Below are 14,926 nucleotides of genomic sequence, written 5' to 3'. Positions count from 1 at the left end.
AGGAGATGATAGACTGCGTCCGGGGTGAATGTCGCTCTGGACTGAACATCCTCAGTTGTGGCTGTAGAGGTCCATTCATGAGTGGCAGATGAATAGTGTTGGCTCAAGGTCAACTGATGATTTTTTCCCTTCCAGTGGGCTCTCTTGTCCGCCATTTGGTCATTTCTTTTGTCCTCTGCTTTTTCCACGTCCCTCCTGACTGCTTGTCTCCAGGCCCTCTTACCAACAGTCAGCAGCAACAATATTCAGTCCACCTGCAGATTACTGTGGATGTCGGCGTATAAGTCAACCTTTGAAGCTTCAAAATCCCTTCAAAAACGGGTGTCAACTTATGTGTCAAGTATAAGAGTGAACTGCCAGTGTGTGTGGTCACCATCTTTGTCATTTGCCTTGTGGGTCTCCTCTGCTTGGGCATGTTGTCTTCTCCTGCAGAATTTTCTTACCACAGCCCATATCACCTGCTTGATCCCTTGTACCCAGTTATAAGGTACCAATAAGTAAAACATGCATATAAGGGATGAAAAATTGAGACTGGCTACTAAAGTGAATATCGCACATTGTGGGAGGAGTCGACTTATATGTCAAGTATATGCAAAAACATGATTTTTGGTTTTAATAGGATTCATGCCAGTTGTGAAGTCAAAAATAAGACACAGAACCTTTCCTTGCTGAGAGTTTATTGACTTTGTTCAGTGTTAGCATTCTCGCATCTGTCCAGTGTCCCTGCTATCCCCTATTTAAGTGTGTTCAAATACGCATCACTGGTTTCCCTTAAAAATGTAATTGACATTAACAAACCTTAAGAATGTAATTGATAAGACATTGCCTTTGGGGCCAAAAAATTTGAGTCGTCTTATATGCCACATCAATTTATACGCTGTGTTCTATAGTATTTGTTTTTTAACAAATAATCAGCACTTGCATAAAGACAAAAACGCAAATAAATAAAGAAGATGAAGATGAGAGAATAGGATTTTTTTATGTTGCGAGTTATGATAATCTGGAAAGCACTGTTGGAAAGTGTGGTGGAAGCAGACTCAGTAATTTTCAAAAGGGAATAGGTAAATATTAGAAAAGGAACAATTTGTCAGGCTATGGGGGGAAAGAAGCCAAAATGGGACTAATTGGATAGACCATTCAAAGAGTCAATGGGATGAATTGCCACCTCCTGTGCTGTAAGATTCTGTAAACCAGTTAAAGACTTCTGTACTTTGGTCTCTACAAGACCTTTGAGTTGTGAATATCGGAAATGTTGATTTGGACCCAGGACTGCAGTTGTTGCAGCCCATGATTCATGGGTAGGCAAGCAATGTGCATCCCAATTTCAGAATTCTAATTTTTGATTTCTCTGGCTTCCCTCGGGTAAAAGAAAACTCTAGTGCAATCAGGAAGACAATTGAATAAAGGACGACATGTTCAATCTCTTTCTCTGTTATCCTGTTTCTCTCCTAGGACTGTGCTCCTGGTTACACAAGGACTGGAGGAGGCCTCTACCTCGGAGACTGCAAACTATGTGAATGTAATGGGCACTCCGACTCCTGCCACCCAGAGACTGGCCTTTGCTCGGTATATAATTTCACTGTCTATTTCAATGTGTTAGGAATTTAGCAAAGAGTGAACAGCATCAAAATGTCTCCCTTCAGTAATGGTCCTCAGATATCTCTGTCTCACGTTTGCAGAAAATGTCAACAATTTTAAAAAAGGCCTTTTACAGTTCCCATGACCAAGTGGGTGGAATATGAAAGGTAGCCTATTCACTGAGTGGTTTGATCCCAGCACCACATTCTCTAAAGTGTTAATTCTTCAAAGTGTTTTCTCTGTCAAAAGAGCGTTGACACTCCCCAGTAGCTCTGCTAGTTAAGCTGGTGAGTAGCTAAGCCTGCAGCCCAAGGAAGTTCTGCGTATGATCCCCAGTGTGTGCTGATCAAAGCTGTGAGGGAGTCCTGTTGGAAGTGGGAATACTCCCATTGCTGACATTCACTGGCTAGATTCACACTTGATGAATAGCTACTTATCTGAAGGATTGAAGATGTCCTTGGTTAATATTTCAATAATAATGTGCAAAATTTTGTGAGGTTTTAATAGAGTAAATAAGAAGAAACTGTTTCCATGGAAAGGAGGGGCAGGATATTGATTTAAGATAATTGGCAAAAGAACTAGAGAGGAGATTCATTTTTCACAGAGTAAGTTATTATAATCTTGTATGTGCTGCCTGAAAGGGCAATAGAAGCAGATTCAATAGTAACTTTCAGAAGGGAATTGGAAAAATAAATGAAAAGGAAAAAATTACAGGGCTCTTGGGAAACAGCGAAGAAATGAGACTAACTGCATAGCTCTCACAAAGAGCTGGCAGAGGTATGATGGGCTGAATGGCCTCCTGTGTATATGGTTTCATGAACTGTAAGAAGTGGAACAGAAGTGTAATATTATTGTAAATGCAGAGAGAGACAAAAAAACAGGTGTCGAAGGATGGAGGCGTGGTTTATATTTATAGCTGATGATGAGAGAGGAAAGAGTAGTTACCATTTGCACTCACATGTTCCACAGTGAAGCGTGGCACAAGGTACCAATCTGGAATTATGCTGATCAGATGCAGTCTCAAAGCAGCAGGGTTGAGAGTATGTAACTGTAGGTTTTTGCCACAGTGAAATGGTATGTATGGACTGACCAACTTTAAGCAGTGGGATTGCAGCTGAGTAATTAAATTTATGATATTGGGAAGCCCAGTGGATATGAGGTGAATCTGGCCCAGCTACTTGAGTTATACTGCAACATCGCCCCATTCTATTCGAAAGCACAAATTTTCCAACCTATCGGAGGCCTGAAACTACTTCACATTAAATTGAATCCTGTACTTTTCCCCTGGGAAATGGCATTTATATTCACTGGTACAGAAAGGGAATATATTGGCTGCTGCACTCTGGTGTTTAGAAGAGAACCAAAATTGTATATCCAAAGGTTTCTACTTTATTTGGAAAGCATTGCATTGCAACACTCTCAAATCTAGAGACAATATGAATGTGAAATAAGATTTGAACTATCTTCAGATGCGTTCTCCTTCCTGGATGTTTTGTAAACATAGATGTTAAAAAGATTAAATTATTTGACCATTTCCAATTCATTTGTTGCTCTTTTGGATATTGACATTTGTGAACACCAGCATCTTCTGTGAAGAAACCCGTTGTAATCCTTCTTTGCATTTGTTTAATCTGGAAGGCAGAGTCAGAGCACAGGTCTTGTTTTGGCAAAGAGACTGACACAGTGATGGGCACTGCGTGTAAAGCCCAGCAACTGGTGTGCTATCAGCTTTATAATGGAGAATAAGGCTGGATGATCCAACTATGAAAAAACACATAATTATAAAGTTCTAGATTTGTCTCACCGAATATAGGGTGCTTCCCTGAGAAAACATTTTGAACGGTATAGCCAAAGCAATCTTCTGATGTCAGCAATGATTCTATCACTCTGAGACATCATGGGGGTAAAAATTGTTAGGGGGGGTTAGGCAGAACAAATTTACACTCTCTATGAATTTATTTTCCATTGACTTCAATTGGGCAGCAGTGAAACGCTTACTAACACGCTATTCCTTGTTCTGTGCTATCACCCAAGACAAGTTTCATCCCCTATTGGCTTGTTATTGGCACAGGATGAGTTGCTGACATGATTACAACTGATGGTGGGAAGAAGTTGGAATGATAAATTAAGAGCGTGTGTACCACTATTTGGAAATGTATTAAACTGAGTGATTTTCTTTCAAATGCCCCCTGATACTAATGCACTGACGAACCTTAGTAATAAACCTTGGCACAAAAAATGCTCAACTGAAGCAAGATTTTTTAAAAAAAAATAAAATCTCTTAAACAGAACTGTTTACATAACACGGCTGGGGAGTTCTGTGATCAGTGCGCCCCTGGATATTACGGTGATGCCACAGTGAGTACGCCAGAGGATTGCCAACCTTGTGCCTGTCCACTGACAATTCAAGAGAACCAGTAAGTAATCTAATTTACAAATGTCTCGTTGCGTTGTGCTGTCATCTAGTAACTTGTTGCTCAGTGCGCCGAATGTAAGATTAGTAATATTGTTGTGCAGCCTTATGCAGTTTTTTAATGTTTCGAGGTATATGTTTTAAATTAACCAATGTAGATTTGTTTCAATGATTGTCACAAGGCCTTGAGTTCCTGACCGCAGCTCTGTTACTGTTATGAGAATTGCTGGGCATGAGAGAGGGACAGCATTGAGAAATGTGGATTGCAGTTTTTCCGCATGCTGCACCTGCTGAGTGTACCCAGCTTTTCCAATTTCTATTTCCAGACTTCCAGTGTTCTGTCACCATGGAGATACACTGAGTGAAGCCATTTGCTTCTTTACAGAGCAGCAGCAAAAACTGGCACTGACAAACACAGAGGGTCAATGTCGGGGGGCGGGGGGTGCCACTAGCAGAGGGTGCCGGGGTGGGGGGGGGCACCAGCACAGGGTGTCAGAGAGTTAATGGGAGTGGCCTTCAATCAATGCCCCAGCCCCCTCTTAACTGCTGGTCATTATTGCTAACAGTAACATTGTGAAAGGTGTACGGCTCCACCCTTAAGTTATCATAGTCATTTCTACATAAGTCATTTCTGCATCTGATCGTGTGGATCAAAGACGTTGTAACTGGAATACTTTCTGTGGTGTGTTCGCTTTCTGCTGCCTTCTAGGTTTTCTCCCATCTGTGAAAGTAATGGAGTTGGTGGCTACAGATGTACAGCTTGTCTCCCTGGCTACACAGGCCAGTACTGTGAACGGTAAGTGTATATGATCACTAGTTGAGGTTCTTCAAGGCTTAGATAATCAAAAGTAAGAAATTAAGACAAACTCCTGTACAGCCCTCTGCAAATTTCCTGAGTCACAGTGGTAATATTCTTGACCTTTGGCTCCAGGATATGCCAACTCCCTGGTGCAGAGGTCAGAAAAAGTAGGTGGTGACCACTTTCTTGCCTAAGGTCTCTGCCCCACTTTGCATTGCCCCAAAATATCAGCATCCCCTTCCCCATTCCCCCACTGCAGGAGGGGGAACAGAGCAGTTAATGGGCGCAGGCTGAAAAATAGTATGCTGAGCGGGTGTGTTAATGCCAGTCTGCTGTCTCCTGATCATGTGTATGGATGCAGTGACATATCACCAGACTACCATAGGAGTCATCCTCTGATTGGAGGATTTGAGAGGCTCCTGCAACAAACTGGAGAAGAGCCCTGGGCTTAAATTTTGCTTTCCCAGTAGATTTTCAGGCCAACATTTCTTGCCATGTTTTCTGCCCCATTTTCTGGACTTAAGCTCCCGCAGGAGATACATCTGCACTGAAGATTTCTCCAGACCGCTGATGGTTCTGGACAGGAATTTTAGGCACCCCCTGAATCTCAAAGTGCTGGTACCTTTGGATTTGCTGCTCTTGTCCAGTACTTGAGGGGCAGGAGTAAAAAGCAGGGAAATTGGCCCTTAAATTTCCAATGAGCATGCTTGGTTTTGTAAGGATTTCTTAACGTTTTATGGTAATGCAGGACTGTTGGGTTGAAATTCATATCTTAAAATGAGGAATTTGCAGGGCTACAAGGGGAAAGCAGCAGTGTTGTGTAGATGAAATGTTCCTTCAGAGGACCAGCACAGGTATGATGGGTCAAATGGCTTCCTTCTGTGCTGTAACCGTTCTATGATTCTGTAATTTTAATGGGTTAATGCTGGGACTACAACAGCGCAGAGAGGAACATGGCATTAGTGCTTTAAGGGGATACGTAGGGATGGTTCCAATTGTAGTTTTCACCCTTGGAGTTGAGCTAAGAAGTGTAATAGTACTGGGGCTGTGTAATTTTCTGCTAGCCTTTAATTAGTTTGATATAATGCATTTTATCAAATGATGTATTTCTCACTTGGTAGTGGCGCTGACACTCCGCTGTTTATTTTCCCTTTGCTGGTAACCTTTTGACTTCCTTTTCAGCTGTGCCCCAGGGTATTCAGGCAATCCAGGTATCGCAGGACAGAAGTGTCATCCAGTCGGTATGTTGGCAGCAAGCCCTGGGAGATGAGGGGGTTTGAGATTTACATTTTCACACCATCGACATGGAATTGTTGAACACCATTAATATGCAAGGGATCTGCAGGCTGAATCTTTACTTCCAAAATTCTTTTGGAAAACCAAACACCACAAAGGATTAGATTTGCAGTTATCAAGATCAGTCTCAGATCATGGGTCTGATTCCTAAGCCAGTTGGAATTCTGCAACCTCAAATTCTCCATTCACACGCCACCTTCCAGGATTAATTTCCCCTCAGATTTCTGTCTGCTGCTCAGGAAACTCAATATTTGGAAAGCGTCAGGTTCTTTTAATCACACTAAGTATGCACACACGAAGTGTGTTCTTGATCGTAGCCCTCAATCTTGTAAACATTAAGCTCAGCAACTCGTTTTATTGTCATTTTTAACCATGTTGCAGGTCTGTTTCTCTGACTCATTGCCCCACACAATGTACACAAGGTGGACATCAACAGCATTTCCAAACTGCAGCACATAGTGACTCCAACATGGCTTAGATGCTGCGAGGATGTTTCTGTCATGGGGGAATCTATTTTCAAAATAAGGGGTCTCCCATTTAAGACGGAGATGAGGAATTTCTTCTGAGGATCACTCGTGTTTGGAATTTTCTTCTTCAGAGAGTGGTGGAGGTTGGGTCATTGATTATATTCAAGACTGAGCTAGACAGATTTTTGACTACAAGGGGGTCGAAGGTTATGGGGGACAGGCAGGAAAGTGGGGTTAAGGTCACATCAGATCAGCCATGATCTTATGTTCTTACGTTGACTAAGTTCTACGGTCCAGGATATCTGACAGTTTAATGTAGCAAACCGATTTTAACATTTGCATCACACGACCATGATTCCCTTTGGCATAATACCGCTACGTATATGGAGGTTGAATATACTCAAAGAAGTGTATTCAACTTTCAAACACAAAGTTGTATCATACTCGCTTCCTCCCTCTTCCTCATCCTACATTCATCTTCTGACAATTAGATTATTTCACTCATACATTCAGCTCCCCACCACATTCTTGAGGGCAATCAGGGATGAGCTACAAGAACTGGTCTTGCCAGCATCCCATGAACCAATAAATAAAAATAAACTTTTAATTCCTCTTACTCCACCTGTGCTGCAGTTGATCATCTGCGAAAAACCTAACAGACATAAAGCATAGTAAAGTCTGCCTCCTTAAACCAGCTGCACATTGTGTTTCAAAAGGTAGCATCCAAATGTTTCTCCCCAGAATGATTTTAAATTTAAATATAATCCTTAATGCAGGAAAATGTCTCGAGGTGTTTCACAGATAAAAAGGACACTGATCCAAGGGAGAAACCATTAGGAAAGCTGACTAACGACTTGATTCAAAAAGCAATTTTTAAAAGAGGAGAGACGTGGAGAACAGTTTAGGAAATTCCAGAGCACAGTACTTTGGCATTTGAAGGCACTGTCGGGAATGGGAGTGGGTGATAGAGTGGGGGAGGGCGTGGTTGAGGGGATGGGGTTGCATACATGGGGGCTGTGGGTTGGATATACAGAGGGCCTGAGGAAGGGGAATGGAGAATTGTCAGATTGTTATAGGGATAGAGAGGGTTACAGAGATGAGGAGGATAAAAGCCATGGTTTAGGTGAGTGTTGATCTAAATTCAAAGAGTGAAGAACATGCCTTCGTGTAAATCAATTGTTACTCCTGAAGAATCTCTGCACTGATCCAACACCAAAAATTGATTAATCATTCATCTTAACAGTTTCTGTCAGTTTGCTGTGTGCGAATTAGCTGCCATGCTTGCTACATTACAGCAGTGATTCTCATTGAAAAGTACTTCATTCACTATGAAACACTTTGTAATGTCCTGAAGATGTGCATGATGCTATATTGGGGATCTGAGGACAGCTTCTTGCACCAGGGGCATGGCATTAAGGTTGGCGGCTAGGACACTGGCCTTGCTCCTACAACAGACAAGAGGCACGTTACAATTCGTGGGAAGATCTTAGAAAGTGCCAGGGCTGCAGAATGAGGGCAGACACCTGGTGTAATGCATCTCATTTTTCCTCTTATAAATCTAATGCAAATTATTATAACCTTGGACATTCCTCCCTCATTTTGCCCCATCAATGGTGCTGTGCCTTAAACTGTCGAAATCTTTCATTCTGGAACTCCCTCCCTATTCCCCCTCTGCCTCTCCACCTCCTTTTCCTGCTTTAAGTCTCCCCTTTAAACCCACCTCTTTAACCAATTGTTCAAGCACCCCACCTAATCTCTCCTTTTTTGGGCTGGTGGTCCTTTCTTCTTTAGCTACGCCTCTTGAAGCACGTTCTCCTACTTTAAAGGCACCTTACTTGAGAATGTTACTGATGGGATTAGTCTGGGAGACTCCATTAATTAATGATGGGTCACTAGCGAAATCCACCGGTTTGAACTCTCATGTTCTCCCTGGGGATTTAGCTGCAGTATGTTTGGGTGCTAAAGTGGGATATGATGTGACAGGAATCTTTTCAGCCATCAAAGCAGCTCATTAACTGCACACCTCTTTGCTACAGATTGGACATCTCTTGCCTTACGCACTTGGATTGTGAGTGGTCTGATTGTTAGTAAAAGTACAGAATAAAAATATTGAAATGGGTTTTTATTCACTTATAAAACTATAGTTGAATAATAGAAGAGTGACTGAATACAATCAAGAGGTTATCAGGGCTCGACTGGAATTTTCCTGCCTAGCTATGAGTTAAATAAAGGCAACAGAAGTGTATGGAAAAATCTCATATTTTACATTGACCAGATTTGACCCTGTTTGCGTTTTAGTTGGACAAAACTTAATAGCATGGATTTAACTAAATTTACTTTTGCTATAGATCGCAATCCTTTCCTGGTTACTGTTATCCCTGAGAGAACAACGGTGGAACAAGGTAGCACGGTGATACTAAAATGCCAGGTTTTTGGCCAAGCTCCATTTTATTACTACTGGAGCAGAGCTGATGGTCAGCCTTTATCCAGCCGTGTTCAGCAGAGGAACCAAGGTAACGGTGCATTGAGAATCTCTCCAACAACTTACTCAATATTTAAAACTGGGAGCACAGTCTACACTTGCATTAAAAACATATTCAGACTTGATGAAAGAGCATTTCTTGTTCTCAAGAGCTCGAAGCAGTTTCTGTTGAATTATTCAGCAGCACATGTGTGGGATCTAGGGGCGAGCATGAATTAATTAGAACCTTATACCCTGCCCATGAGCACTCAAAAATTCACGATCACTGGTAAGAGTTATAACTCTGAATTAATTAAATTGGATGAGCATTTTGGGGTAACAGACTAAGCTGGACATAGAAAGATGAGCTGGTCCATGTGTTCTGGGGCTGTGGGCAATTCTGATATCGTGGAGAATGATCATTGTCTTCCTTTAAATTCATCAGTTAAAACAACCTTTCTCCTCAAAATCCAAAAAATCTGGTTGACTTGGCGCTCAACCCCAAGTGTAAGGGTTGTAGGATGTTCCTGTATTACCATGTAGTAGTCAGGAAGACTGCTCTTCAGTATTAGAAGTCTTAGATAATTGTTGAAGGAGGTGCAGAAAACAGCTGTTTTGGTGATGGGTCCAGGGTAAGTATATGAAGTATTGGAAAGTCACAGTATCTCTTTTTTTGAGACCAAGCCCACCTAGGAATGTTTTACTAAAGCTTTAGTTGCCACCTAAAGGTGTTTTTCCCCACTCCTTTCGTGCCCTAGCTAACATGAGGATGAAAACATTATTAATGACATATATTGCTCTCTTAATTTTGTAACAAGTTGGCTTAACCATTGAATTCCATTGTTGGGAATGGTGGCAGTTTTTCTTTTGGGAAAGTTGTTTCACCAGTGCCCATTAAAGATTCTGTGCCCTTAAGGGATTTGCGATCGCACTTGTTTGGACCACTATTATGGTGACATTTGATCAAAAACCCCAGTCCTAATGGTTGATGACTAAAGTCTATATTTCACTATTTAAAAAGACGAGTTTGATAAGAACTGAACAGGGTTCACATGCTCAATGTGAGGATTTCAGTTTAATGAGGAAGGATGTGATATTTTATGATAGTGATGTTGCTAGTGTAGACACAGATTGACTTAAGCACTAGCAAGCTTGCAGTGCTGATTTTTAGTGAAATGACAGTGTAGCCATTTATCTTTGTTGTTGTAAAGAATAACCTTGGTATGAAATTGATTACCTTCCTGTCTGCATGCATTGACTGTTGATAGTGTCAAGCTTATTGAGTTTAGGAACATGGAATTTGTACATCTGTTGCTGTAAGTAACATGAGGCGACTAACAGTTACTTCTGAATTCTTCTCTACCAGGAGAAGAGCTGTTGATCCAGGAAATTAAATCATCTGATGCTGGGATTTACATATGTACCTGTCGCAATATGCAAAGCACCAATTCAAGTCGAGTTGAAGTCATTGTTACTGGTGAGTTACAGAAACAAGTTCGGACCGGAATCAAAATCTAATGAGATTATAGTTCAAACAAATCTCTGCAGCATAGAAACAGTTTAAACCCCACTTCTCACTTTCACAACCTCCAGGAAATCGAAGACTCTTGTGTTTTACTGCTGCTGTTTCCTCTCGAACGCTTGACATCTTTCTTCATTGTTTTTGTGACTTACTGTTTTTGTCTTATTTTAAAAGAAGAATCGGTCATCTCGGCTTGAAATGAATGTACTGCTGCTTCAGCTTATCTACACATGCTTTCCTCTTTCCTCTCTGTTCCCATTGAGAATGACCCTTGTTCCAGCCCATAACCAAATCTTGTTTCCAGTCATTTTTAAAACTAATCTGTGAACCAGAGTATACTGTATTGTACAAACTTTATTTCTTGCAATATTTCCTGTTAACTTATGTTTCCAATGTCAAGACTTTTTAGTGAGGTTGACTGACCAGTAAGGACACATTCTCCACCAGAGCCTTAGGACTGGGTTTTAAGCTCCCATACCAGCTGGCTGAAGGAGGGAGAGGGGGTTTATAAAATCTAGTGAATGGCCTTCCCACCACCTGCACCACTCTCCCTGCCACACCCCCTCCCCCACCACTGACCTGTTTGAAATATTGCTGGGGGTGGAGGAAGCTTCAGATAGCCCACTCACACTTGGGGCCCATTGAGGCCCTTAAATGGGCAGTTATTGGTATTTGACCCACACTGGGGGGAGGACCACACCATGCGGGAAGCCCGGCAGCTTTGGCTGCGTGGGCTGGTGTGGGGCAAGGGGGAGGGGTTGTGACCTCCTTAGCGGATCCCCTTGACCCATCGGAGGCAGCGGCGCCCCTCTCCGCCCCGCCCAAAGATTATTCCCACCCCTCTAATCCTCCCCCGCACACCCCCGACCTCTTTTGAACCAAGCCTCCCACTCCCTCACCCCCCTCACTGAGACCCTCAACCCTGGACTTAACCAGGCCCCTCAGTGCGTGGTAGGACTGCCTGTAACTCCAGCAGTGACCACTGCTCCTGGCAGTTGCTTCCGGGAAGTGCATAGGCAGCCAGCCATGCGATTGGCTGGCAGGTCTCTAAGGCCTGACCTCCTCCCCAGAAAGGGACAGATGTCTCGCCTTAAAGCCATTACCGCTGCTCCCAGCATTAAATTGCTAGAGGGCAGCCATTGGGAACATGGGTGGGCACCCTTATTAGCTGGGTTTGGGGCGGAGTGTGGCGCGGAGAGCCATGCAACCCTTAAATTCCAGCTCATTGAAGCTTATGTTTCTCCCGTTTAATGAGGACATCAGACTAGAGGAGCAGTGAGCATTATTTGATCAAGAAGTATTTAGCTTTAATTTGCTTGCATATGATTGCTAAAGCATGGTTCTCATTTGTGTGTTTGCATGCATGATTTCTCAAAAAGGATGAATAGACCTGGTAGTTACTGTGGAATTCAAAGTCAAATAATATTTTAAATTATCAAAACATATAAAGAGCAGGTGCTTCGAGAGACCCAGTTACATTAAAAGGTATCACACTGAAATGTTATAAATTTGCCTAACCCTGGGAACGTGAATCTATTATCACAATTGCTTTTCTGCTGTTGAGTCACACAAAATAGTGGAAACAGTATGGTATGATACTTCTTTCCAGCTTGTAGCCAGTATATTCTAAGCTAATTTAGTACAGTTCAGCGTAGGTAGCTGTTCACATTAGTTCTATAAGTCACATGGGAGGGGATTCATCTGTTGGATCAAACAGTCCTGTGAATCCCTCCTCCATCGGTGGTTTTTGAAACAGCATTTGGATAACATCAGGAGAGAGAGCCTGTGACATGCTAAGTACTCTGCACAGGAGCAGCAACTCTTGTTGCAAAAGTGTACAATTCATTATTCTTAACCAGAAGTCACTTGATTTAAATCATTTGTTAAATCAAACTTTGTTTTGAGTACAAAAAGCTTCCTGCATTGGTTTATTTAAATTGATTAATTTGGTAACAAGATAATTAAAATTGTCTTATGCAAAAAGTGAATTTGAATTAACCAGAATGCCAGCACCTATAGAATATACAGTGTGGGATAGTTTAACTCCTGCAAGACCTACATTATTTCCAAAACAACATCACTTCTCAGTTACTAGATTTTCCTCACACTTAAATAAACTGGAGCTGTGAAAGGTGTTTTTTTTTAACCACCCTGATTTCTTCTCTCTTTGTGTAAAGATTTTTGTTTACGATTTAACACTACGTCAGAGCAACCAAATGAAAATTTTGGTTCTATTTTTGTAGCTTGTTTAAGATTGGGCTTTCCAGTATATTGATGTTGCTGCTCCTGCTGAAAGTAACTGGATATATCCGTAATGTACACTTTCCTTTTTTACCCGCAGTTCCCTCTTTCAAAGCCATAACAGTGACTGTGGAAGAACCAAGGACACAAACAGTGAGATCTGGCATCACTGTCAATTTTATCTGCACAGCAAAAAGTCAGGTAAACATCCCTCAGTCGGTCCATAGCTGAGAGTCAGTGGTACTTGTGCGATAACCTGGTGCTTAAACAAAGTAGCATTGGGAAATTCCGACTATCACCTGGAGTTTCACTGCATTGGTTTCATCGGTGTAATTCGCCCAATATCGGCATAACCAGCACAATAGATCGAGGAATTTTAACTGTAAATTACACTCTGTGTAATGCAAGTTTCTTGCAATCTTTTCCGTTAATTTTAAAAATATTGTGCTAGAAACAGGCCCTGCCCACAAAACTGGCCACACCCCTAGGTGAATTAATCACCATGGCAACATTCCAATAATTGCTCTTATTTTAAGGCCTTCAAGGTGGCTCCAAAAATTAAATTGGACCCTTGTGGACACAAGGTCATTAACAGACCTGCTTTGAATGTTTTTTTTAATTTACTCAGGAACTGGCCGCCCTACCTCAGTGAATAGAAAATAGTTTTGAACATGTTTAAAGCCATTTTTGGTTATTTAAAAATCGGGTTACTCACGGGTGGTGGATTGGCAATACTTTAAAAAGCTTATTTCTTTGTGAATAGAGCCTTTTCAGGTGTTTAATCAAACTGCATCAAGTTGCCACGCTTAAGTAAATCAAGATTTTTTTTTAATTTTAAAAAGTAAAGTTTGAACCTAAATGCTGCCCATTTGTGCTGATTTATGGCAGATTTTGTGCTCTTGTGATGTGCAAGTGAGTTTGAGTGGAAACTGGGGTGGGTGGGGGTGTTGAAGAAAATTATTTTCAGAACAGGCACAATTTATGCCAGAATCGCTGATTGCCAAATCGTCAAAGCAGATAATCTACCCCTGTGTCATTCATTCCAATGGGAGAGTGACACACTGAAGGAACTCACTTGCACATTGTACATTAAGGGTATGAGCAGACCTTTCAATCATACAGGGATTCCTACAGGTTCTGCTGAAAAGATTTGCAGTCATATCGGAAGTCTGAAAAGTTGGTGTGTTAGGACTAAAATTAGAAATGTTGCGATAACTTGCAACAGTTATAGAGGACGCCTTCAGGTCTGGGCTGACTCTTGGTATCATAGACATCACAGCATGAAGTAGGTCTGGAATTCTTCTCTTAAAAATCATATTTTCACACAAACCTCTTCAAATGTTTATGAATGGAGTTTTGTAAGTTTCACATTTTCAGCACTTCATTTCAAGTAACTTTTCACAGACTGCATCTCTTAGCTAATTTAGATTATTGTAAACAAATGCCTGGGAACCAGTCACTCATCCTTCCAGCTGTAATCAGCACACAAGCTGGAGAGAAAAACAGAAAGTTTTACACTGATATTAGAAGTTGCTGACTAAAAGCAGTGGTATTTGATGAATCATTTTTGGTTTATTCCCCTGGAAGTAATGACTATTGTTATGACCGATGCAGTTGGTACAGCTGAGTTATTTAAAAATCCCAGAGGGAAACTTTAAAAAACTGTCATAACCTATATTTTTAAGTGTTATGTTTGAGATGCGACTCTAAATTCAGGAATCAGTTCTCAAGGCTTTACATTAAATTAAATGAAACATTTTATTAATTTACACAGGTTAAAATATACATTCACATACATATACATACAAATTACTACTATCATAACTTTTAACAAATTCTTAAACCAATCTCCATTTTTGCAACAGCAACCCATAGGCTTAACCAAACACCAGGCAAAGCATTTTTACCTTACGAATTCAAAATGAGGTTCTTTTCACTTTGGTACCTATGGAGACATTTCGAGGCTTACAGCTGCCTTTTGAACTCACATTGCCTCTGCTCTGCACACACAAAACTGCTGAAGTTATATCTAGCACTGGCCATTGAATGTAAATTCTCATTGTATCACTAGCCTCCTTGAGCTCCATTTTTTACAATTAAACCCCTTTCATAGTACCAATTTTATTAGTAATATAAACATATTACTTGG

At 41.3% G+C, this 14,926-nt stretch overlaps 1 protein-coding gene across 4 annotated transcripts in view; it reads left to right on the top strand.

The window, feature by feature from the left end:
• hspg2 (heparan sulfate proteoglycan 2) overlaps nt 1-14,926 on the top strand; it is a 519,883-nt gene that overhangs the window by 319,525 nt on the left and 185,432 nt on the right. For all 4 annotated transcript variants that reach the window (XM_041206462.1, XM_041206463.1, XM_041206461.1 and 1 more), the window contains 7 exons: nt 1,453-1,566; nt 3,868-3,995; nt 4,701-4,787; nt 5,973-6,031; nt 8,902-9,066; nt 10,381-10,491; nt 12,878-12,978. In XM_041206462.1, coding sequence (XP_041062396.1) covers nt 1,453-1,566; nt 3,868-3,995; nt 4,701-4,787; nt 5,973-6,031; nt 8,902-9,066; nt 10,381-10,491; nt 12,878-12,978 — 765 coding nt within the window. The remainder of the gene's footprint in view (nt 1-1,452; nt 1,567-3,867; nt 3,996-4,700; nt 4,788-5,972; nt 6,032-8,901; nt 9,067-10,380; nt 10,492-12,877; nt 12,979-14,926) is intronic.

This window comes from Carcharodon carcharias, chromosome 15 (genome assembly GCF_017639515.1).
Source record: "Carcharodon carcharias isolate sCarCar2 chromosome 15, sCarCar2.pri, whole genome shotgun sequence".
Lineage (NCBI taxonomy): Eukaryota > Metazoa > Chordata > Chondrichthyes > Lamniformes > Lamnidae > Carcharodon > Carcharodon carcharias.
The sequence above is the reverse complement of the archived record's forward strand: the minus strand, read 5'-3'. Positions and strand labels throughout refer to the sequence as shown.